Source organism: Cheilinus undulatus, linkage group 15 (assembly GCF_018320785.1).
Source record: "Cheilinus undulatus linkage group 15, ASM1832078v1, whole genome shotgun sequence".
Lineage (NCBI taxonomy): Eukaryota > Metazoa > Chordata > Actinopteri > Labriformes > Labridae > Cheilinus > Cheilinus undulatus.
In genome coordinates this window covers 17,745,365-17,769,218 of record NC_054879.1, presented here as the reverse complement: position 1 = coordinate 17,769,218, position 23,854 = coordinate 17,745,365, and the positions used below count along the sequence as shown (strand labels likewise).

At 36.7% G+C, this 23,854-nt stretch overlaps 2 protein-coding genes across 4 annotated transcripts in view; one reads left to right on the top strand and one right to left on the bottom strand.

Moving 5' to 3' along the window:
* Nucleotides 1–8,505: 8,505 nt before the first annotated feature.
* Nucleotides 8,506–9,450, top strand: LOC121522622 (olfactory receptor 6C1-like). The gene has a single exon (XM_041807171.1). It carries the CDS (start codon nt 8,506–8,508, stop codon nt 9,448–9,450), a length of 945 nt encoding a protein of 314 aa, XP_041663105.1.
* A 3,028-nt stretch (nt 9,451–12,478) lies between these two features.
* Nucleotides 12,479–23,854, bottom strand: part of agpat3 (1-acylglycerol-3-phosphate O-acyltransferase 3) — a 29,476-nt gene continuing 18,100 nt past the window's right edge. For all 3 annotated transcript variants that reach the window (XM_041806771.1, XM_041806770.1, XM_041806772.1), the window contains exons 6-10: nt 22,893–23,046; nt 22,694–22,796; nt 21,220–21,295; nt 16,777–16,975; nt 12,479–16,634 (exon numbers count right to left, since the gene is read on the bottom strand). In XM_041806771.1, coding sequence (XP_041662705.1) covers nt 16,543–16,634; nt 16,777–16,975; nt 21,220–21,295; nt 22,694–22,796; nt 22,893–23,046 — 624 coding nt within the window. In that variant the 3' untranslated portion in view covers nt 12,479–16,542. The remainder of the gene's footprint in view (nt 16,635–16,776; nt 16,976–21,219; nt 21,296–22,693; nt 22,797–22,892; nt 23,047–23,854) is intronic.

Sequence of the window (23,854 nt, the reverse complement as noted above, 5' to 3'; positions counted from 1 at the left end):
ACTACATAGGCTAAAGATGCCTAAAATGTTTTCCCATTGGTTTGTTTTTTTTATTTTCATGAAATGGTATTAACCCCTTAAAGCCTGTTACAGTTAAGCACCAGAATCATTACAATGAAAAGTCCCTAACTTTGCTTTATTGATCTGAAACTGTCAAGTCTGAAAACAGCACAGCCTTGTTCTTTCATATAGCATACTTTCATGGCACAATCCTCCTCCAAATGGTTTCACAGACTGTTAATACATTGATCAGTGGCCTGTATTATAGCATCTCTTACAAAGAAGGCTATTAAACGTATAAAAATGGTTAAGGACAAACAAAAAAAGTGGAAGAGGTGTGTTTTTTAGGCAACCATTTCCTGGATTTTGTCCTACTTTAAATGTGCACATTTGTAAAAACTCCTCTTTCTGTGAAATGTGAAACACATAAAATGATTTTTTTAAATAAATGACTTTACATGAAGTTTGCATTCCCTTCAAAATGTGTGATTCTGTAACTGTCTCAGTCAGTGATACTCAACAAGTGGCTCTGTTGTGATGACTGGTCTTTCTTAAGTCTTTCTTGGAAAAATAATCCCCCCAGAAAACATTAAAAAAGGATTTTTTCCCTCAGAAATGATCTATTGCAAGTCACATCTATCAAGTTGTTTCCCACACCTATATTGTAGGCTTTAAATGTCAAATTTAATTTGCAAACTTTATTTTTTGTCTGTATATTTCCATCTGATGAGCTCAAGAAAGAACATGCAAAATAAATATTACTGATCTTGGGAAAAGTGAACAAAACCTGTGTTAATACGTGACTTTGTACTTTTTTTCTGCAATAATTTAAAGTGGATATTTGTGAAGGTTGCGGCATCAAATAGTAATTGTGTGAGGGAACAGATTTTTAATTCAATTTTTTTTTCTCCAAAATGTGCCTTTTTTGCCCATCATGTCTTGATTTTTTGTCAACTCCATCAGACACACTAAAATATATTTTATTTTCATTTTATTAATCAAGATCAATGCCAAGTTTTCAGTTAACTAACACTGATATTTGGTAATGAAATTATTTCCACTTAGCTGAAGTATCTCAGTCCAGAATTTCAGGATCATCTAACTTTATCTTTAATATCAACTATACTAAACTAATATTTTGAAATTAATAAGTCATAATTGCATATAGATTAACTGCTATTTTAACAATTTAGCAGGATAGAATGAACTGGGAATGATGCATTTTTTCTTAAAATGAATAAAAACCTCATCTGACAGAGCTGACAATGGAGATCGAAAGGGATAGCGTGAACTAACATTTTAACCCAAATAACTATTTTAATTGGATTTAGATAGAGAAAAGTAATGGAAATGAAAGGTGAAATGTTTACGTTATGTTTTCTGCTTTCTGTCACTAGTAATAAAATGATAATAGTGCTATTCTGTCTCTGCAGCACTGCACAAGTTGTTTATGTGGTTAGAATGTGAGAGAACTTTCAGATTGACATGCAGACATGTATAATGTAGGAAAGACCGGGGACAGTTGTAACATTTTTGACATTTCTGTCTCTAACTTTGAGCTCTTTTAACCCAGTGTGTTCAGACTGCTATACAAACTAGCTTTAAGTGTCTGCTGATAAATGGCCTAGAAAATTCCTGTGCAGCACAAACAGAAAATGCATGGCTTAATCACAAATACACGGAGTGACATGTTACAATTGACCCCATAGTCCGGGTCAGTTGTAACATACCTTGGGGTGAAATGTAACATTATGAAATAAGGACCATGACAAGGACTGCATTTACATGGACTTGACTATCCCTGTTTCTATCGGGTTTTTGAGTATCCCAGTTTCTGTTTGTGCATTTATACGTCTTCAGAAACCGGGATATTACAGTGTCGTGGTTTTGAGAAACCCGGTTTTGCTACCTGGAGAACTCCAAAAGAAACCGGGATACTGTGCCATGTATATGTAGTATCCTGTTTTCTGGCTGCTGTAGCCCACCTGTGCAGGCACGAATTTTATTTAACTTAATTTACCTTCAGATACAAACACTGCGTCTGTGTGGTGGAGAAACAGCTGATCCATGCTGCCCAGAGAGAGTGACAGTTTAGCGACTGTGTCTGCAGAGGATCAGTCTGTACTGACGGGAGTTTTGTGCCAAAACCCACTCATATTTAGATAACATGTGAACTAAACCGTTCAATTTTTCAGCAATGAGTGAAACGTGAGCATAGTTTACTCTGGAGACAGAGAATGACTGCTCAGGCCATGAGTTACCAGGAATTAGAGCTCTGTACTCAGTAATCATCCTGCACAGTTTGTCATCGGTTCCCAGTCCTGTAATTTAGAAATGATGACTCTTCCAGTGTACTTCTCAAAGTGAGAGCTTAACCCTTTTCAAGGTCCCCTTTGAGCTGCCCCAGTTTTCACAGACTTGTATTTTGAATTAGTTTCTGGGACAGTTAATTAGTGAAGTTAGTCAACTGCAAGTTGCTTCGCTCTTTCTTGGCATCTCTGCCAAACTTTCGTATTGTTGAATAATAATTCTAATCACCTAATAGTGATAATAATTTGAAATATCAAGTTATTTTAAACTTATTCATCTGAGATCTCTCTTTCACTCCCTGCCATCCTCTTAGTCTCTCTTTTTTTTGGCAGATGCTTTATTACCTGTTAGCAAACGTTCTTAATATAAACGAGATTGTGTTTTCTCCTGTTGTTGGAACGAGGTTGATACCATTTCTGCAACGTGATGCTGGCATTTAACTGTGTTAAACGCAAAATAACAGTGATCTAATTTTTCTCCAATTTCAAATTAACCTCGTCTGGTGTTGTAAAATAACATCACAACCGTGCAGATATGATTCAGTGATCAGAAACCGGAATACTAGTTTTTCTCATGACCACAGCGATATGAGTAACGGGGTTTCTCTGTGCGCATGTAAACACTACAGTATCCCGAATATGATAAAAACCAGGATATGATTCATAACCGGAATACTCAGGTTCATGTAAACGCAGTCAATGACTTAAGATATTGAAAGCTTTTTGTTCAAAACTTTTAAACAAATTGCTGTGGTTCTGCAGAGTACAGGACTTAAACTACACTACCATCTGAACATTTATAATACTAAAGCTGTACAAAAGGTGCAACTGTGCACTAACTTCAACAATCAAACATTAGTGTGTGTGTTTGTCTAACACAAAAATTTGGAAATAATAAAAATGAACAAAATGTGATACCACACACTGGCTTCAACAACTGAATGTAGGTGTGTGTGTGTGTGGGGGGGTGTATGTGCCTAGTTTGATCGTTGGTGTCAGTGTCAGACAGACAGTGGTGACAGGTGTATGGCACTCCTGTAGTGCAAGCTTCATGGGCCCACAGATGACATGTCATGCACTGGACCCAGGCTTCTTTTGGCTTTGAGTCATTGAAGTGTTCCATGCAGATAATACAGAAATGATCATCATCAGAGGACTCCGTCTCCTGTGGCTAAATGTTCCAGGTTTTCTCCTTTTTCTCTCCTGGAGTTTTCTTTTGTAGCCTGGGACATTGCTGGTTTGCTTTGTAAGTTGTAACATTTTTTAAATGTTACAACCTACCCCAGTTAAGTTTGTTACAACTGTCCGAGTGCATTAGCGATGAGCTAGCTTGGCTTACAGCTAACAGCTAAAACATTACCACAAACATTCTGAAAGAAAGACAGCTAAACAGACACATAATCAACATGAAATACAGTGCTTAACAAATTTATTAGACCACTCTAACCCTAACCAAAGTAAGGTTTATGCCACAGCTGCCCTAAACTAACAGCATTGGTAATTACCAAAATCATTTTTTATGTTTCTGCAATGGTTAATACAACAATATGTAGAAGCTCTTTAACCCAAATGATATTTTTAATGCCAGAATATAATTATTATTGTTATCCATGAATGCTCAAATTTACTGATTTACAAAAAACCCTGAAAAAATAGTAAAGCACATTATTATTTCTTGATTAATATGTCAAATTATAGTTATTTACTTGCATTCCTGAACAGAAAAATTTGTTTTAGTGGTTGAATGTTGTGCTTGATTAATTTATGACTTCTCAGAGAAGCCCAGTGAGCCGGCTCAAATTTGGGTGAATTCAGTTTGAAATTCCTCATTCCTGTTCAAAATGGTTAAACGTGGAGAGCTCACTGAAAATGAAAGAGTCCGCATTAAAGCACTTCATGATGCTGGATGGTCTCTGAGACAAATATGACAGGTGGTCTAATAAATTTGTTAAGCACTGTACATTTGATGAGTTCAACTACAAAGCAGGCTGTGTAATCACAAAAATAATTTGAGCAAAAAAATTACTTTCTTACCTCCAAATTATGTTTTCCCTCATAAAGTTTGCTGTGTCTGCTTCAGGGCACTGCTTCTTCACATGTGTTCAAGGACCAAACTGAGCATGTGCCGAGTGAATCAGGTGATTCCTAACTTGTTCCTGATTGGAGCAATTGCAAGTGCTAAAACTGACCCGTGTTACAACTGTCCCTTGTCTCCCCTAATGTAAACAGACATAATCCAAAGATGATCTTTCCAGAGACTTGGGCCACATGGCAAATCTAAGCCTGTTGCTTTTTCTTTTCGTGCTATTTTGACAAAGTGCATGATCTCAGATTGAGGCATCTTGCTTTTTAACCTGATGACATTTATTACTTAAGCATCATTTAGCTTGCTAATATTAAGTGCGGTGTTTCCTACATGATCGGTTTTTACAAGGCCATATCTAATGGAGGGTTTTGCTTTAAATCAGAACAAGAGGCTTAATGCTAATGCACAGTTGATATAATATTAACTATAAGACTGAGTTTCAAGGGTCGCTGTCCCAAGGAATTAAAATGAAACTTAACGTATTGGCTTGAAATGTGTATTTTTCTCATTTTTCAACTTATCGAAACAAAGAGGTAATTCAGTATCAAAAACACTATGACCCATTGTGACAACCAACCCCATCACAGGGATGGTTTCACACACTATGAGGTTTTCTGTCGCAATGTTTTAATAGGAAAAAATCTTTTTTTAAAAAAGGCATAAAGGCATGACATTGACAAGTTGACAAATGCATACAGAAACTTAATGCATCTTAACACAAAATAAGCAAGGAACACGAACAGGAACATCTTTAGGCCAGCCTATCAGGCCTATAGCAACTTGAAGAACAAAACAAATAGGCCAGTAGCCTACTCAGCTAGAAAGTTCAACTGGACTTGAGGTTCTTGAAGATGTTTGGCCTCTCCTCCAAAAAAAATTCTAATGTGACTGGGGCCAAAGTTGGAATTTATATTGTTGACCATCCACATGTTCACATTAGAAGTGAAGAAGCCTTTTGGAGGAGAGGCAAAATGTTTTCAAGAACCTCCAGTAAGTCCAGTGGCCCTTTCGACAAAGAATCAGACAACAATGACCTGGATGACTAGCAGGGTTGGGAAGGTTACTTTAAAAATGTAATCCAGTACAATTACAAGTTACCTGTTTAAAAATGTAATCAGTAACTTACCCTAAGTACCATAATATAAAAGCAATGTACCTGATTACTTGTAGTGACTTTTGGATTACTTCAATCCCAAACATGCTGATATCCTTTGCACACACAAGCCTTAATATTGTTGTGCCAATAGCCCTTTTTGGCTGAAATTTTTCAAACATCACTGAGGACATGTTTGGTTTCCCCATCTAAACCATCCCAAGAAGGGCTTTTAAAGTGTTAAAAGAGATTGGATGTAATAATTCACAGTAGAGTTTGAACAAGAATTGAAAACATGCAAAACATACAAAACACATATCGTTTATCCGTACCTGTAAATGTTTCTTTAAGTTGGAGGTTGAGTGTCTTGATGAGGATAGCATTTTCTTCGCCGGGAGGCATAACTTGCACTGCACAGAGATGTTGTTTTTTGGTGCGGATGCAAACTCAAAGTGGTGGCGGAATTTCCATCCGGTGAAAGCGGATTTCTCATCCGTGGCCATGCGCTAGTTTTGTTGTGCTGTCCCAGGCTGCTGATCGTCCGCATAACGTGGGCACTTGGGATTCATGTGCATTGGCATGCCGTGCACAGCTTGGGAGGTCGTCGTAATTTGTTTTGGTGTCGTAACGTGTTGCATTGCGTGTGCACCATCATGTCTGCCGCTGGTCGCACATTTGATTTGAAAAATGTAATCCTGTCTAGTAACCCCCGTTTGTATAAAATATACTGGTAATCTGAATACATTTTTTTCTTTGTACTGTAAAGGATTACAGTTACCGTTTTTTTGTATCCTGATTACGTAGCGCCGTTACATATAATCCGTTACTCCCCAAGCCTGATGACTGGGAACTTACACTGACATCCTACCCATCTAGGCTGCATGCTTTCACTATCACATGTGACAACCAACCCCAGCTGGAAATTCTTGCTAGCTTCAAGGCTAACAACCATCTAATAACAAGTTAGCTAGCTAACAACAATCTAAACTATAGCTTTCCCTTCTCACTTCTTAAGAGGAACAATTATTTCATTATAAACCCATTGTGTAAAAGCCTGAAAGTGAAATACTAATGAGCTGAATATTTATGGTTCGACATGGAAAACACAAAAAATCCTCTCACCTAAAGTTCAGTCCTACTGTCCTACTTCAGAGGAGACCATTTAGGTGAGCTTTTGTCCCAGTTCTGGACATTTCCATACCAAGTTTTGGGTGACAGCACCCTCTTGTGGTGAGATATAATGAGTGTGACAACCAACCTGTGTAACAAGCAAACCCGTTCTCCCCTACTCTGCACCCAACAGGGGACAGAAACAGGGCCGCACTTTTAAACCTCTAGTGCACCAGGACATTAGTGACAAGTTCTTTCCAACAAACATCATTTCAGCAAAAACTTTCACACTTGTTGAGTGAAATGCAGCAGTTGGAAACACTGCTGCATTTTATGTTAACTGTTGCGACTGCAAAAGTGTCAAGCACCGCACCACTACCCTGAACAATACAGTTTCTGTTTCCATGTATCTCTTTACCTTATTACAATCTAATTACCAATATATATAAATGTGCATGCACATAAACATCAGATCTGTACATATATTTGAAATGTGGTTATGCAACAAAAATAACTGTTTTTGATTCATCTTTGACATATCTATTTTCTCTTAATGTATATAATTTTTCTCTATCTTTATTAATAGGTAAGAAGGATGCAGACTCTGTTTATCACATGCAATGAATTCACAACAGAGGCAAATTGGCAGGAGAGCTAGCTCTCGGTAACTCGTGGTCCAACACATGACCATTAACCAGTTAGTGTGGCCACTGCTGGGGAAGCACATTTTCAATGCATTGGCATTAGCATCAACCAGTGGTTCAATATTTTATCTAATTACTTACTAAAAAAGAAATCATTTTAACAATCAACAACATAGGAAAATGGTTTTGAGGATGCATCACTAGAGGCTGCTGGTGAGACCGCCCATAAGGGGGGTAAAGAGAGAGTTTTCTGGGGCCCAGCTAAACTGAAGGTCTGTGGTGGTCATCAAAATCACAGTATGTTATAAAGTTAAGCTGTGTTAACCATTTATTATTTTTAACCTGAAGAAATTAAACAACTCGTTTAGAAAAGAATAGAGTAATTGTGAAAAGAGACCAACAATGGGTAAAAAGTAGTCAAAAAATAGTGTAAATGAGTTAAAAGTGGCTAAAAAGAAGTTACAGAAAAAAGTAAGGGCAAAAAAGGGTAAAAAGTGGCATAAAGGGCATAAAGCAGCAAAAATGGCAAAGGGGGCTAAAATACGCAAAAAAATTTGCAAAAAATGTTTCAAATATGAGAAAAAAAGTAAAAAAAAAAAAAAAAAAGGGGGGGCAAAAAAGAAAAAAGGCAAGAATAGGTGACAAAGCAAAAACGGGGTTAAAAGTGATGAAAAAGTTACAAAAATAAATAAATAAATAAAATAAAACCCTGGCAGAAATTGGGTGGAAAATAGTGTCCAAAAAATCCACAAAATAAAGTACTGATTCAACAATAAGTGTTAATAGTCATCTAATCATTAGGTGCAATGAAGAAAAGGTCCAGTGTAAACTGGTAAAATTAACATCCATGGATTTTCTTTGTAGTCAATTAGGATTCAGAATAAACGCATCCAAACATTTGCTTCATTTGCTACATTGTAGTTCTTACTGAGGTGAAGGATCTCTGTTTGATTCCACGTTATGTTTACCTTAACTGTTGTTCAGTGACACTTTGTCAATCAAGATAGTTGATGTTGTGTTGCCATATGGACAGGGTTGTCACCTACCCCCTCTTACTAATTGCATGGTTTGAATTCCCACGATGACAAGGTCATGATCTGCTGCTGCATATAAAGTTCTGATGCCAGAAAGACAGCTCTGGCTGTTAGGGGTGGACAGACACAGGACTAGTTATACGTTCTCCTGTAGAGATTATGGTATGCAAATACAGCATCCTGCCAGTCGTGCATTAAAATTTACTTCAACAAAAGAAATCATTTCAATATGACAGACAACTATTCTGCAATTACCATGTTTACTCTTTCAGGGGTAAGTGGGACGAGAAACTACAGAGTCACTCTCTTTGTTGTTACTCTCTTGTGTTACTGTGTGATTTGGCTTGTGAATATGACCATCATTGTCACTACTATTGTAGATAAAAACCTTCATCAACCCATGTATATCTTCCTCTGTAATCTGTGCATCAATGCACTCTATGGAACGACTGGCTTTTACCCTAAATTCCTCAAGGATCTTCTGTCCACCACTAATATGATCTCTTATGCAGGATGCCTTCTACAAGGTTTTGTTCTGCACTCTTCAGCTTGTGCTGATTTCTCTCTTTTAGCTGTAATGGCCTTTGACCGATATGTGGCGATATGTCGACCTTTAGTCTACCACTCTGTGATGACTAAACAAAGAACTGGTGTTTTTGTGTTCATTGCTTGGTGTCTTCCCTTATTTCTGTTGTTCATTAGCACGATAACAACATCAACATTGAGGATGTGTGGCTCACACATACCCAGGATCTACTGTATTAACTACTTTGTTGGTAAACTGGCTTGTTCTGCCTCCATAGCAATGGTTGTGAGTCCTGCTTTTAATTACACTTTTTATTTCTGCCATGCTGTGTTTGTTTTTTGGTCTTATGTTAAACTGATCAAAACATGTCTCATCTCACAAGAGAACAGAAGTAAGTTCATGCAAACATGTCTGCCTCATTTACTCTGTTTATTCACAGTGCTTGCTTCTTTGCTCTTTGACTTGCTGTACATACGATTCGGCTCTAAAAAGTTCAACCAAAGTTTGAGGAATTTTGTGTCTATAGAATTTCTTGTTATTCCTCCAATCATCAATCCGCTCATTTATGGTTTAAACCTGACACAAATAAGAAACAGGGTTAAGAATGTTTTGTTTGGTAGGTGTCTCAGTGCTTCTGCACATCACTGAAAACAATTAAGAGGTTGTGTTTTACTTGTTTCCAGGATTTAAACAAAGTGCAAGAAGACGGCTAAGATAAAACATATGGTAGAAAATATAGTAAAATGTGATCTCTGTCTCTTACTGATGTTTGACATTATCACATTACATTGAACTCCACTTTTGTCTCTGTGTATCTACATTAATGTTTTTGTCAGTGATTTAAACTTTTTTTTGTTTGTCTTGTTTTGAGTATTTGGGCTCAGACTTTCAGCAACTTTGCTTTTTTTTAAAGCAAATGTGTATCATAATGCAAGTGTGTGATAATGATGACAAACTTTAAAGATTTGACCAAAAATACTAGACTGTTTATGTTCACAATGGAAAGTGTACAAAAAAAGTTGCAGAGAAGAATGTTATCTATTAAAATACTAAAAAAGGACTGTATTGACCTTACTGACCACTCTATGTTTAACACAATGATGAACCTTGAAGAAAAGACCAAACACAAGACTTCTCATCTCAGTTTTGGATTCTTTTTGGGATAATTCTTTATCAGAGGAAGTCTAAGCTTTCTACCAACAACATGAAACTGTCCAGTAGTTTGGCTTTGACAGCACATGATGGTCAGAAGCACCTTGCCAGAGAATGATTCCACATTTCATCCCAACACAGCTGTTGCATTTTACTAAAAGTTAAGGTGCACCTTTGAATAGCCAACCTGTTTGGAGATTAACATTCTCCCTTTGTTTTTGCACAGCAAAGAAAGATAATATTTCACTCTATAAGATCCTTGAGTATCAAAATAAGCAACTCAGTACTTTAAGTGAACTTCAACCTCCTGAAACTTGAGAATGATGGGGTTTTTTTTAACCACTTATTTGGGGTAAGTAGGACCTGAAAGGTTTAAAAGCTCAGCCTCATCTCTGGAATCAATTCTGACCAAAAATGATGTAAAAAAATCAACACAACTTCCTAAAATTTCAAAGAAACTACCCAAAATTTCTGTGAAAATTCTTAAACATATTTTTAATATTTCTCATAAAAATGTCCCAAGATTTCTTCAAATGTTTCAGTGCAACTTTGTCATAAAGTCTAAACATTCAAGTAAAATGTTTCCCGAAAATTCTATGTAAACTTCTTAAAAATCTCAAAAGAGATTCCCCAGAATTGAAAGCAAATTCCCCCTAATAAATAAAGGGAAGCTCACCCTAAAATCTCATAGCAAATTACAAAAAATGTTGAAAATCCTCCCCTATATTCCACAAACCTCCACCCCCCAGAAAATCAATACAATTCCCTCATATTACAAATACGTTTCCCAACTTTATATAAAAATGGTTGAAAATTTCAAAATAAAATACCCCCTTCATAAAAAAACATAAAAAACCTTCCCACATTTCTATGAAAATAACAAAAAAAAAAAAAAATCACAGCAAATATTCCCCAAAACTTACAATGAAACTCTCCAGAACATACAAATATATCTTACATTTCCGAGAAAATACTTGAACTACTACTAGAAAATTCTCCTAGTATTTCGAGCTAATTACTTAAACTTCAATGGGCATTCCAGACAATAATATAATACATTTTAATGTCCTCATGCAGGGTTTTAGGAAGTTAAATAAAAAACTTTTACTTTAGTAGTTTCATAGACAAGTACTTTTACTTCAACTTCAGCGTTAGTTTATGCAGGCAGGCAGTCACACGCCCAGCCGTGATCAGCTGACAGCCAGCTGATCCCAATTATTCCCTCCCAGCTCCCACAGCCAATCACAGCAGTCCATTTCAACATGACATACTTCTCACTAATCCCTGCTTGCATTAATGCTGATTGTTGCACCCTCATATTGAGATTCATGCCACTATGGATAAATTGCTTTTGAACTCATTCTATTGTATTCAGTACACATTGTCATTTAAGCATCCATCCAATTATAACCAAAGTGGCTACTTTTACTTGAGTACTTTTACCTCGACCTCTGGAGGCCAATCAGAGTTTGACCGGGCAGGGCTTAGCTATCCCCTTTCTATTAATTGCCAATATGTCGTCTTGTATGGAAACTTTTGAACCAAAACCAAGTTTATCTGTGCTTTGCAGAACCAAGACAACACATCTGGACGTCTGTGAAAAAAGAAAACAAAAATCACACCTCTTCAACTTCTACAGAAAGCCTTTTATTCGAGTTCAAATTCAGAGTAAATGCCACAGCTGTTGCATTATTTTAAAGAGTCCCTGAGTCAGAAAAAACTTATTTCACTGAATGTGCAATAGTGCACATCATGCAAAAAGTAATTGACTACAGTATGAAACCATGGTTAAGAAAGTTGGAAAAGGCTTTTTTAAGCATCTTCTGCAGTATGCCTGTGGCTTTAATTGAAAGAAACGATCTTTAATGGCATGTTAACTCTTTCAAACCTTTGTAGATTATTCTGTGAACTTAACAATGGAGGCAAGCTCAGTTTGAAACTTTTACAGCTTTAGCTTTTCTTCAGCAGTACATTTGGTCGTAGCCTCAACGCATGGCCAATCATTCAAAGAGCTATTGCAAAAGAACAGAAGAGCACCTTAGCCATTTCTAGAAGTGAACATCATTTACATTATGTACATTTTTTTACAGTCTACATCCTGTCACATCACATCATGTGACTAGATATCCAAAATGTTCTCAGGAAATTTGGTGGATGATTGGTAAATGGGTCATTCAGATTTTCTCCTGAAAACAAAGAAAAGCTTTTCACGCGTATATTTTTAAAGTGAATGTGACATTCATTATTTGGCTTCTGTACTTATTTTCAGCTGTTAACATTTCACTAAATAATACATCTTAGTGGAAAACTGTGGATGTGTCATGATGGATGAGTGATGTTTATGAGCCTCAGTGAAAATGGTTCTGTTCATGGAGGAAAAAAACATTGCAAATGTGTAATGACTGATGTTTTGGTTTTCGCCTGGATTCAGTTACCTGAATATAATAAAGCCCTCTTGTCCCTTTTGAGGGTTTATTCATTTTTTTCAGAACTGTTGTGCAAACAGAGAAACTGACACAAAATGTGTGATTAAATCCTTTAATAATCTCAAGTGTTTAGAGAAGAAAACATAAAAATTGCCTTAGAAAACAAAACAAAATCTGAATTGATAGGTGCCACTGACTGAATAATTTTAGATATACAAAAAAGGAGTCGATTTTTGATATTGGTTTGATTTGAAAAACAAGCACAAGTTACATTTCTATTTTTCTCTGAATAAAAAAAAACAACCAGTGTAAAAGGTTTTCCAAATACTTTTTGACTTCCTTCTCACTCCCTCTGCTTTGGAAGATGATTTTGACTGAATGGCAGGATGAGTTTGACTGTAACACATCTGATGCTGGATGTAGGTATCAAAGAAAAATACAGATCACAGGTCAGAAATCATTGAACACATTTCTGAGGTAAAGCAACTCACTGTGTTTTTATATAAAACTGTTAATGATGCAAACGGAGCTCTTTACAGATAAGAGCGAACTATTTTATTTCTGTCCAATTCTTACTGTTCAAATAAAATACTTGGCAACTAATAACAGCAACTTGCTTGCTATAGCAGAGGACATTTTAACTCCATCACTACCTCATGGGCTCAAAGAGCTTCTAATATTTCCACACAAAAAGTAAGCAGCACTGTCTATTAAGGCTTGAATGAAATCTGTCAGACTTGTTATAACACCGGGAGGATGCACATAAAATATTGCTGCAGAGGAGTAAAAATTTAACAGAAGAAAAATTTGATGAATATATGGCAAGGAAGGTTGAGGGGAGAAGAGAGATGGACAAAATAGGCCCTTCATGATATTTGCATTTAGGACCAGGAGAGCCTAGTCACAGTGGAAATCATTTACCCATGAACTGCAGCAGCAAGAGTTTATTTTTAAAAGGAACCCAATATGATCAGACTGATTCACCTAAATGTAAAGATTTATTTATCTCTCATATGTATACTGAACAAAAAAATTCACTAGATATCAGAATTTGAGTAAATTTGAACTTGGGCCTCATCAGGAGGCCGGCATGTTTTAGCACTGTCATGGCTTTCATACCAGGCGCTGGTTTGCTGTCTGTCGGCTTGGTCTCCCTGCTCTCAGAGCCCTATTATTCTTCTTTAGTTTTACCTTAAACCTCCCTATAAGAGACTTGATTTGGTGCGTAGTGGAACTGTGCTCGGGGCTTTTCAAAACAAAAGCATCATGGGAGTTTCTCCAGGGGTGTAAAATAACTAATTACATTTACTCAAATTACTGTAATTAAGTAGTTTTTGGGGGAAATTAAAAATTTTTTAGTACATTTTGAAAACCAGTACTTCTGCTCAAGTAAGTTTTACCCAGAGTAACAGTACTTTTTCTACCTCTGTTGATTACACAGTAGCACAACATGAGAACAGCTGGTTCCTGCTGGGATTGTTTGAGTTATTTTCCCAGCGGATTGTTGTCGTATCCAGTGATTTTTTTTTCTGTTCAATATACAAATGAGATCAGGGGTGTAACGGTCTTTGTATTCATCCCGAACTGTCACGGTTCGTTGCACGTAGGTACACACTGAATACGTCCATACCATTGAAAAAAAGACAGGAAAAGAAAAGAGGCAGTATTTACCCACCGATATTGGAGGCAGCAATGCTAAGTCTTTTTTTTTTTTCTTTAAAACACCAATGAAGAAGAAAAAGAATGTGATCTTTAGAAACATACGTAGAAGAAAAGTTGACTCCTGCTGCTAGAAAGGCAGCGGGACCCACTGTTCGTTCCTCACTCTCCTCACCCCTTTTTAAAATGTCTACAGATGTGGAAACAGAGAAACCACTGTAGAGGCTATTCAAGAAAAATGGTGTTACAACACTCATCAATCATAAATATGATATGCTGCTCTACCACCTTTTTTAATTGGCATATTATGCAGTATTTATCTTTGAGATACTGGGCTGTTTTCTGTTTTGCTTTTCATGTTGTACATTATTTTTGTTTTCCTTTTTTGTCTCATGTTAAAAAACATTATAGGCTGTACCGACTAACACTGCAAGTTCTTAATAACACCAGATGTAACAAAGTGTTAATTTAATTGTTTCAAATGTATATTTTGAACATGTAAAAAAACATTAGCTGCACTAACAGTAAAAATAACAATAATAAGTGACACGCATCTAGAATAATAAATCTGGGACTTTGTTTTAATTGATGAACCGAACCCGCACTGAACCGTGACCCCAAAACCGAGGAACGAGCCGAACCCTGACCTCTGTGAACCGATACACCCCTATGAGAGAAACAAATATATACCCAATCAGATGAATTTGTCTGATCCTGCAGGCTTTCTATTAAGTATTTTGGGATGACCGACTCTGACATATCTTCTGTGCACATTTTGTGTAAACAACTTTCTTTAAAGAATTATAATGTGCAGTTAGAACAAACTTATAAGAACAAAGATGATAAACATTAAAAATTAAAATGGTTTCTACAAACTTTTATTTTAATGAACCCCAATAAATGTACATTATTCCATTTTTCAGTAGACACGGAGGAGATAGGAAATTCAAAATCTAGGTAAGAAGTGGGTGCTGTTTAAAGGGGTGGTAAATTAACAATCCCTTGCCTGAGCAAGCATGATTTAAGGCAAAGGTTAAAACATCCACTTCTACAGTCAAAATCTGGACAGCAAAGGATACGCTTACTGATTGGAGGCTACATGATGACTTCTTTTAAATCTGGTTCTACCGTCATTCTACTACACAAGCAGAATGGTCTCATCCTAAGTAATGTCTGCTGCATTTCAACTTGAACCAGAGGATGGGTGAAGGGTTGCTCTGCTTTGGTATATGGATAGGAGTTCTGTGTCAAATTATCATCACACTTGCATGTCTGAAAAACTTTTAAGGAAAAGCAGGTGAAAATCAGAGAAGTTATAAAACATAATCAAAACGTGTCTGTAGTCTGTAGATGTTTGTGCTGCAGGTTACAGATGGTCCTGACACAGATGATAGCTATCTTTGAGGTCAGATTTACATTCTGAGTGTTTACATGAGCTCATCAGACTCCTGGCTAAAATGTAAAGGGCTAAGTTAAAAAAAGGACTGCAAATCTGAAAGAAAATAAAATCAAATTCACCCTTTCAGTATCTAGTATCTGCTCAAACACGCACACTACTATTGAAGTTGACAGGTGGCACTCACATGTTTCAAATGCAACTTCACTGTCCACGAACTGTGTGCTTACAACTCCAATAAGCAATCATGTCAGTATGGTTAGCTTCAACTGTAAAAATTAGCATTAAATCATGATTATCTTGACACACATATGCTGTGTTTTTAAGATGTTCTGCCACAATGACTTCAGCATCAAGGAAATCGTACACACTAATAATGTACTGGAGTGCCAGTGGTGCCTTTCAAGTCTAGGGACATAAAAACCTTAACTGTCTGCCAGGCCAGTTGCCAAATAAGAACTGTTCTGTGATCTTAGGTGAATCCATCCTTAGTTATAAAGCATTCCAGGGCCTAAAGACAATGTTCTCACCACAAGTCAAGTAGTTAAAGAGGAGGAGAGTCCTGCTTTTTAAAGGTCACAGCTGCAAACGTGCACTACCCCTGGATGGAGGTTATGGTTTACATGATCAAATGTGGATCGGCTTGTGTTCTGCAGGCAAAATGAATGACCATGTCACTGCTCTCAGAATGGTTTTTGACTGTGACAAGAAGAGGAGGTAGATAGCTCAGAGCAGAAAAGGGACTGTCTGGCTGTCCATGTAACCTCTGATAGGTTAGGAGTCTAACCACGGATTCTGACAGGAATTAATGAGTCTAAGATGGGGACAGTGACTTACTAACATGATTAAGAAACTGAAAGAAACAGGGGAAGACAGTGATGCATTTCCCCTTTAAATGTTCTGTGTTGCACCAGAGAGCTTAAACCTAAGACCTTCCGTGCTCTCTCTCACTCTCATGCCATTATGATACCTAAAACTGGCCTGTATTGTGTGTTCACAGCTGGGTGTCCTCCCTGGGCTGCCAACTGACCCAACAGTGGGAGGAGAATAGATAATGGCAGGAATGAGACACCGCAGGATGATCGTACAGAGACGGGGTGAAACAGATTAGTTTTGTTTCTTGGCCTCCTGATTGCCGTAACTGGAACCTGTTTTTTTCACCTCTGTGACCCCTATGAGTCGACGGATCGCTATTGAAGCTGCAGAGAAAACAAAGGAGAAAAGAAAAGAGCAGATTTAATCACTTTAACAATCCAATGTGATACCAAACAGTGTCCGTAGCAGATGCATCTTAAAAGGAAGATGATGTGTCATTTTACTGGTGCATCAAAGTTTAATTACCAATGAACAGGAAGATGATAAAGCCAATGATGAGGAGAGGTGAACCACTAACTGCGACTCCACAAGCAAAGTTGATGAGAGGTGAAAGAAGCAGGGTGGCCCAAAAGAGGAAATTCAACAGCGGCCAAGCTCTGCGATGTGGAATAATCGTTGGTCCAGGAAACTTCCCTTCCTTGTTGTACATTTCCTGCAGGGCATCCTGAGCAGAAAAAGAGTTTGTATGAATTGACTGTGTTTACCATTTGCTTTTAAACAACAGAAACCGAACACAAACTCCTTTCACACATGTACTGCCCACTTGAAAATAACAAGACCTCCAGTGGAGGAGAGAGCAGGAAGCGAACACCAATTTCCCAGTCAGCTGACCATGATAACCGGACTCAGACCTCCTAAATGACATATCCAGTGCCAGCCTCAAGCTAATCCAAAGTTTCCAGCACATATTTAAGTCTCTAAAGCTTAAAAACTGAATTGAAGCAGTTGAAAGCATGATTATTAAATTACTTCAAGGGTAAAACCAAATTAATGCCAGGCTTATTATTGCGTATACAGGTTTAAAGCTGAACTGTTGCATGATTAATATATTAAAAACATCTGAGTTCTTGTGTTATTTACAGGTTAAAAACTCATTTAGTCATGGCTGCTTTAATTGCATGATTAAAGCAGTAAAAGACAAAACTAATGCATGATTCAGGGTTTAAAAACTGAATTAATGCATGATCATAAATATTGTAATGCCCGATGTTTAAAACTGAATTATATTACATGATTAAAGGGATACTTCAACATTTTGGCAAATCCGCCCATTGCCATAATTCCTATAGTCTTAGTAATAGGTTTGTTTCCTTTAGTTGTCGGTGCAAGCTGTTTCTAGATCTGGGGGACAGATATACCAGCTGCACAGCTAACGCTATGGAAGCAGACAGAATTTTTTGCTTTCCCTCATCATACTCATAAAATACACAATCCAACAAGTCCAAAATGCTCTCGCGGACAAGTCGTGACCTGTACATTCACCACGCTATGAAATAATCATGGAACATTACGAGACGGAGATGTTTTAAAATTAAATGCAAAGCTGGAACTACACTCCAGACATGGCTGCTGCACTTTGTCACTCCACCCAGTGGTTTACTCAAAAAATAGTTCTGAGTATTTGCTTCATGTGTCATAATGTTACATAATTATACGTTATTATTTCTGGAGTTGGTGGATTGTGTATTTGATGAGTTTGATGAGGGAAAGCAAAAAAAATTGGGTCTGCTTTCCGCTGTGCAGCTGGTATATCTGTCCCCCAGATCTAGAAACAGCTTGCACTGACAACTAAAGGAAACAAACCTATTACTAAGACTATAGGAATTATGGCAATGGGCAAATTTGCCAAAATGTTGAAGTATCCCTTTAATATGGTTAAAAACATAATTAATGCATGATCAAAAGACAAAGATGGAAAATTTTCATAACAACAGATTAATAATAGCTTAAATGGGGTTGATGGTTAAAATCTGAACAATTGTATGTTAATGAAAAAATCTAAATAGCTCTCCTTTGGACCTTTTTCTAAAATATCTCACTGTCTACCTGTCTGATATGATTCCTTGTCTGTCAAAGATGTAGCGCCACTGACCTGTCCATCAATTACATAGATCACGTACTCCTATAGTGCATAGTTTTCAGAGTTGATGTTGATAAAGTCCTGCTGGAAGGCTCCAAAAGCCTTGTTACCTCAAATCTCTAAGGGTCTTTTGCTCATTTCTATTTGGCACTGCCTGTCCTCTAGTGGGGCTTTGTAGAAATTGCAGGGGCCCTGTACTTCTGTTTCTTTTTATGCGTCTATCTATAATAAAAATGTTTGTAAATAATTTGAAGGATGCAAAGGGGTCAATGTGACTGCTAGGCATTTTCCCTATTTCTAATCCATTTTGATTTAAATGTGAAAACAATTGCTTTCAACAATAAAAGCTCTAATTCTATCCCCCCTTTTTTCTTTAATTTGATTACAGGTTAAACATACTTATTTTATTTACTTATATAGTCTTTTTTATTTTGCTCCTCCATTTTCAACACACAAATAAATACATTTCCACTAATTGGTAGGGGCTGTAAATCACCGGTTTCATCATGATACTATAAGATATCGATACTTTGGACAATGAGACAATATTTTCTGATATCACAAAATCTATCACGATAGGATTTCCATTCGATTCAATATAACAGCCTACGATTGATATCAGACAATTAAATGCACAAATTTCTCGCAGGTACATAAAAAACAATTTGGGCATTTCTGAAAAGTTTCTGTATTTAATAAAAACAATCTGTTTAACAAATACAACAAAGACCGGTCTTTCACTAAAGTACCATTTTAAAAGGTTGAAAATATAATATATTTTTATTAACAGAAAGCTGAGGGCCTTTGATTACCTCAAAATTAGAAACATAACTGATGTCTGTATTAAAACATGTTGATTACATAACAACAAATAATTTAAGCACCAAACCTTTTTATTTCCTTTTATGTAAAAACAATATGCACTTTTCTGCAACCTAACATGATCATGATCAATTCTTCTGGCCTCTTCTTGCCTTGTCTTGGATTTTTTTGAACACATTTACATACATGTGGACTTGAAAGTTATTTCAGCTCTATCATAGTCCTTCATGTGTTACATAGGAGCATTTTAATGTTTGTAGTTTTGTAGTACAGTGTGACATTTCTAATTAGGTTAAATGTGTGGCATATAATGTTACAGTGATGAATTCATAATATTTTGTATTTACTGCAATATTGATCTTGATAAATGGAGTGGTTAGGACAAAGTAGTTATTTCAAAGGTTGATCAGTCGTTATGAGCAGCCTCATAATGAGAGAAAAAGAGGGGGTATAGAAGGAGAGCAGCAGTCCTGCTTGAATCATGTCGAGGTCAGACAACTTTTATCTTTATTTACAAATCTGATATGAGACGGACTTCCATCAGTGTATCAAAAGAGATATGTAGTAGCTCCCTGCAGCAAAAGGCACCCTCACTACTTCAAGCACAACAGGGGGATAGTTGTTTTGTTTTTTAATCTGTATAATTATCTCATAAGCAGTTGTATAAAGCTGATACAAAATAAGGGGGAAGGGTTGCCCTGCAGTAGTCTATGTCTGAAATATGTCCACAAAGCTGAGAGAAGAGTGGATTTCTGCGCTGTCTGCTTCTGGTCAGCAACTAACTTGTTGAGGATGTGCAGCAGTGCAGAAACGATCAACCGGCATGCGGGAGGAATTTCACAATAAATGTGCTGGGGGGGGGGCAATGTAGATTGATGTATCAACTTTCTGTCAATTTGATCGGATAATTAATCAACCAATCCATGTATAAATATACATCAATGACTTGTTACATCCCTACCAATTGGGCATTACAATAGGAGCTGTGCCCAGTAAAAAAAAAAGGACCAAGAGCTCTGGATGATCGACCTGAGCCAACTTATAATTATCCCTCCTAGACTGATGATGTATGTTCCCTTACCTAATCCAAAATGTCCAGCAGTTGAGAAATGCAATGTGTGCAGAAAGTGGCTTGGTACTGTCTTGCTAAAACAAGCAAGGCTTCCACTGAAAAAAAAGATGTATCAACTGGCACCATATACTTCTCAAAAACTGTGTATATGGTTCAGCATTATTAACACCATCACAGATGTGTGCATTTGCCATGGCATGTGCCTTCATGCACCCCTATTCCATCATAGCAACTGGCTTTTGGACTGAATGCCAATAACAAGACAGATGGTCCCTCTCTTCTTTAGCTAGGAGGACAGGGTGTATAGGATTTCCAAACAATGAAAAATCACACAGCTACGCCTGTTTTAAATGATCTAAGGCTCATAGAAGGTGGTGTTTCATGATGTGGTTTATGAACAGTGCTCTTTTTACATGGTAAAGTTTCAGCTTGTACTTGCAGATACAGTAATAACCTGTGTTCACACACAATAGCTTCTGAAAGTATTATTGAGCCCATGCAGTGATGTCTACAACAAAACTGTGTCTGGTTTAAATGCAGGACTGTAAGGGCCAAAAGATCAGAGCCAGTATGGTATTTTTGCCTTTATTCCTATTCCTTTATATGCTACCTTTGTGTTGTTGTCAATCAAACTTTAGGTACCCATATTTCCCAAATCATCAGTCTGTTTTCTTTTATTTCAAGCAATGTTCCTACTTTTTAAAAAATTGTTTGTACAACTGAGGAATTCAGTATCTATACTTTGATATGCAAGGTATTGAGGTGGGGGTTTGAAGGACCAATTCTCTTATTAGAAAACAACCTCAACCTCTCAGACACAGCCACATTCAAGATACATGAGTGAACATGCAGACCGTTCAGATTAAGTTTTCAATGTACAAAAACTTATTTGTAGTTTCATTTAAAATATATATATATATTTTTTGCACTTTACCTTCTCCTGGTAGAGCTTATGCAGCCAATTTGCACACTCTCGTTCATCATCTGGTATGTCTTCCACAGGGAACCGCCTGGTTGGGAAAAAATAAATGTGTGTGTGGGGGTTAATAAATATATTATCATTATGTATATAATTAAGAGATCCGAGGGACATTTAGTGCCACTCATTTCTTTTTATTTTCAAGCTATTTTGGCTGTGTTGAATGAATGTAGCTCAAATCTGCCAGTGGATTTCAATTTTTAAACTTTTTTATAATTGTCGTCCCAGTTCCATAAATTAGTCAGTATTTGCTAAACTACACAAAATAACAACACATTTATTCCTAATGACAGAAAAATGCCCCATTGAAAACCATTGAAAATGTCATTTTTAATTCCACATTTATCTTAAAATAAATTAATGCATTCCTTTATGTTAACATTTCATTTTGGACTACTAGCTTTCAATTTTTATGTTTTATAGTTGTCCACCAGATGGTGCTCCTTTTTCCCATTCAAAACATGCTGCAAATTTCACACTTTTGACCATTTTCTGCAAGGGTGACTTGTTATTGAAATGGTTAATGTGTCACTATGGGTGTTGGGCAATGGTGTGTGAAAAAAACATTTTGTGAGTGCATATTTGGGATTTTGCTTCATTAAAAACAGTTGAGTTGTGTAAAAATACTGGCCTTTAAAGGGTTAAAATCCCCCATATATCATGAATATTTGATACGCATAAATTTAAACTGAAGTAGTTGAAAGAGTTTGACTTGTTTAAAGTGGAAAAAAATAACATACATTTACAGCTAATTTTAGAAGGCTGACAATTTTTGTCATTAGCACTACAAAGTGGGTATTTTAACCTGACGCTGCAAAAAAAAAAAAAAAAAATAAAAATCAAAATCAATGTTGCTGCCAGCCATTGACCCATCTTAAGGCCTTATAAAAATAATCAAATACTCCTTAAATTGTATTTTATGGAAATTATATTCTTATTATATATGACAGGTATGATATACACAAATAAATACATTTATTTTTGATTAAAAAAACTGTGACATCATGTAAACATACTGGCCTTAAAGGGTTAAAATCACAAAAATATAATCTATATTTGATCTGTTTATTTTAAGACTTGTTTAAGTGGAAAAATAACATTAATATATATTATTTTTGATGACCATTTAACATCATATCAATTATGTTTCTACCACCAGGGGGCACCTTTCCCAAAAACTCAGTGCACCATAGCCAATATCTCTATGGCAGGTGATTTCAGGCTCTGAACCCAGTGATAAGTTTATGTGGCTCCAGTCTACCCTCACATGTTGCTTCAGAATTTGAACAACAATGTTGTTTGTGGGGTGCCTAGACACATTTATTAACAAGGAGAAACCGAGTAAAGCTGGCTCTAAAATATAATAATGTATCATTATCAAGAATAAAAGGTGATTCATATGTAAATGGAAGATATCCTTGGCACTCACCTTACACTCATGTCAGCTTTGTATTTCTTGCCATTGACAATGCCCAGAAGAGTGGGAGTGTGGTTGTCTTTGAAGTTGAGAGTCACATCATACACAGCAGAGACTAAAACAGATAAATACAGATGTATGATTTTAAGTTAGTGTGTTTTCTTGAATAAACTCAGTAAGTGTGTGAGAAAGAGAGATTGTGTGGCCGTACCTGTGCCTTTAAGACACTGCAGTGTGGTTGTGAATCCTTTGGTGCGGGGCAGCAGGTGGTATTTGAGCTTGGGTAGGCCTTTACTCTCTGCAACCTGCATGCTGATTTGGTGCTTTGTCTCTGTAAAGCGGGTTCCTTCACAATATAACAGAAACTGTGGAGGAAAATGAGCTGTGTTAATTCATATACACAAACCTTTTTAAAGGAAATCACACTTAAGCTGACCTTTTTCTTGCTTTGTGTCTGAATTAAAATGTATGTCAATAGGAAGGGTTGATGAAAACTCTGACATAGACAGCTCACTTGGTTTATCCAAACACTTCAAATCTTCCTCATTAGCACTGGCCTAGTGACTTCAGGGTAATTAGATCAACTGCCTAAACTGATGCTCTTAATCTTCCCTGGTGAACTGGTGTGACACAGTGGAAAACTGTGACACAAGGTGCTATAAACCTTCACTTAAGAGGGACAACAAACAGCAAGACCTGTCACTGCAAATTATGACACCATGAATATGCTTGCTTATTTAAAAAAGGCAAATTTGCCCCCTAAAGCTGGGTGAATGTCTTCTCACTCTGTAATGTACAGTGGATACCCAGTTCATGAAGTTTCACAGAAAATAAACACAAAAATTCCCGTTGAGATGTTAAAACAGCTGGTGGACTCAAAGAACTTCCACGTATACAACTGCCAAGATCAACCCACAAGTAAAAACTGTGTCAAAGTGCAGAGTCTGGACTTCCTATACTCTTCCTGAGGAATCCTCAGGGAACTACTGATACTTCATTCAAGAGTAATCAGAGTTGAAAACTGATCATTTGCTTGTGGTTTTGCTTTCTTTTCCCATTAGTGATACAAGTAAGCTTGTTAACAGCTATTATCCAGGAATGTAGACCATTAAAAACCTTCAAGGATTCTCTGACAAACTTTGAAAGTAATCAAAGTATGGCAGAAATCAAAGG

Bases quoted from the DNA above. Each gene is read 5' to 3' on its own strand.
- LOC121522622 (XM_041807171.1), top strand. From the start codon at position 8,506: ATGACAGACAACTATTCTGCAATTACCATGTTTACTCTTTCAGGGGTA.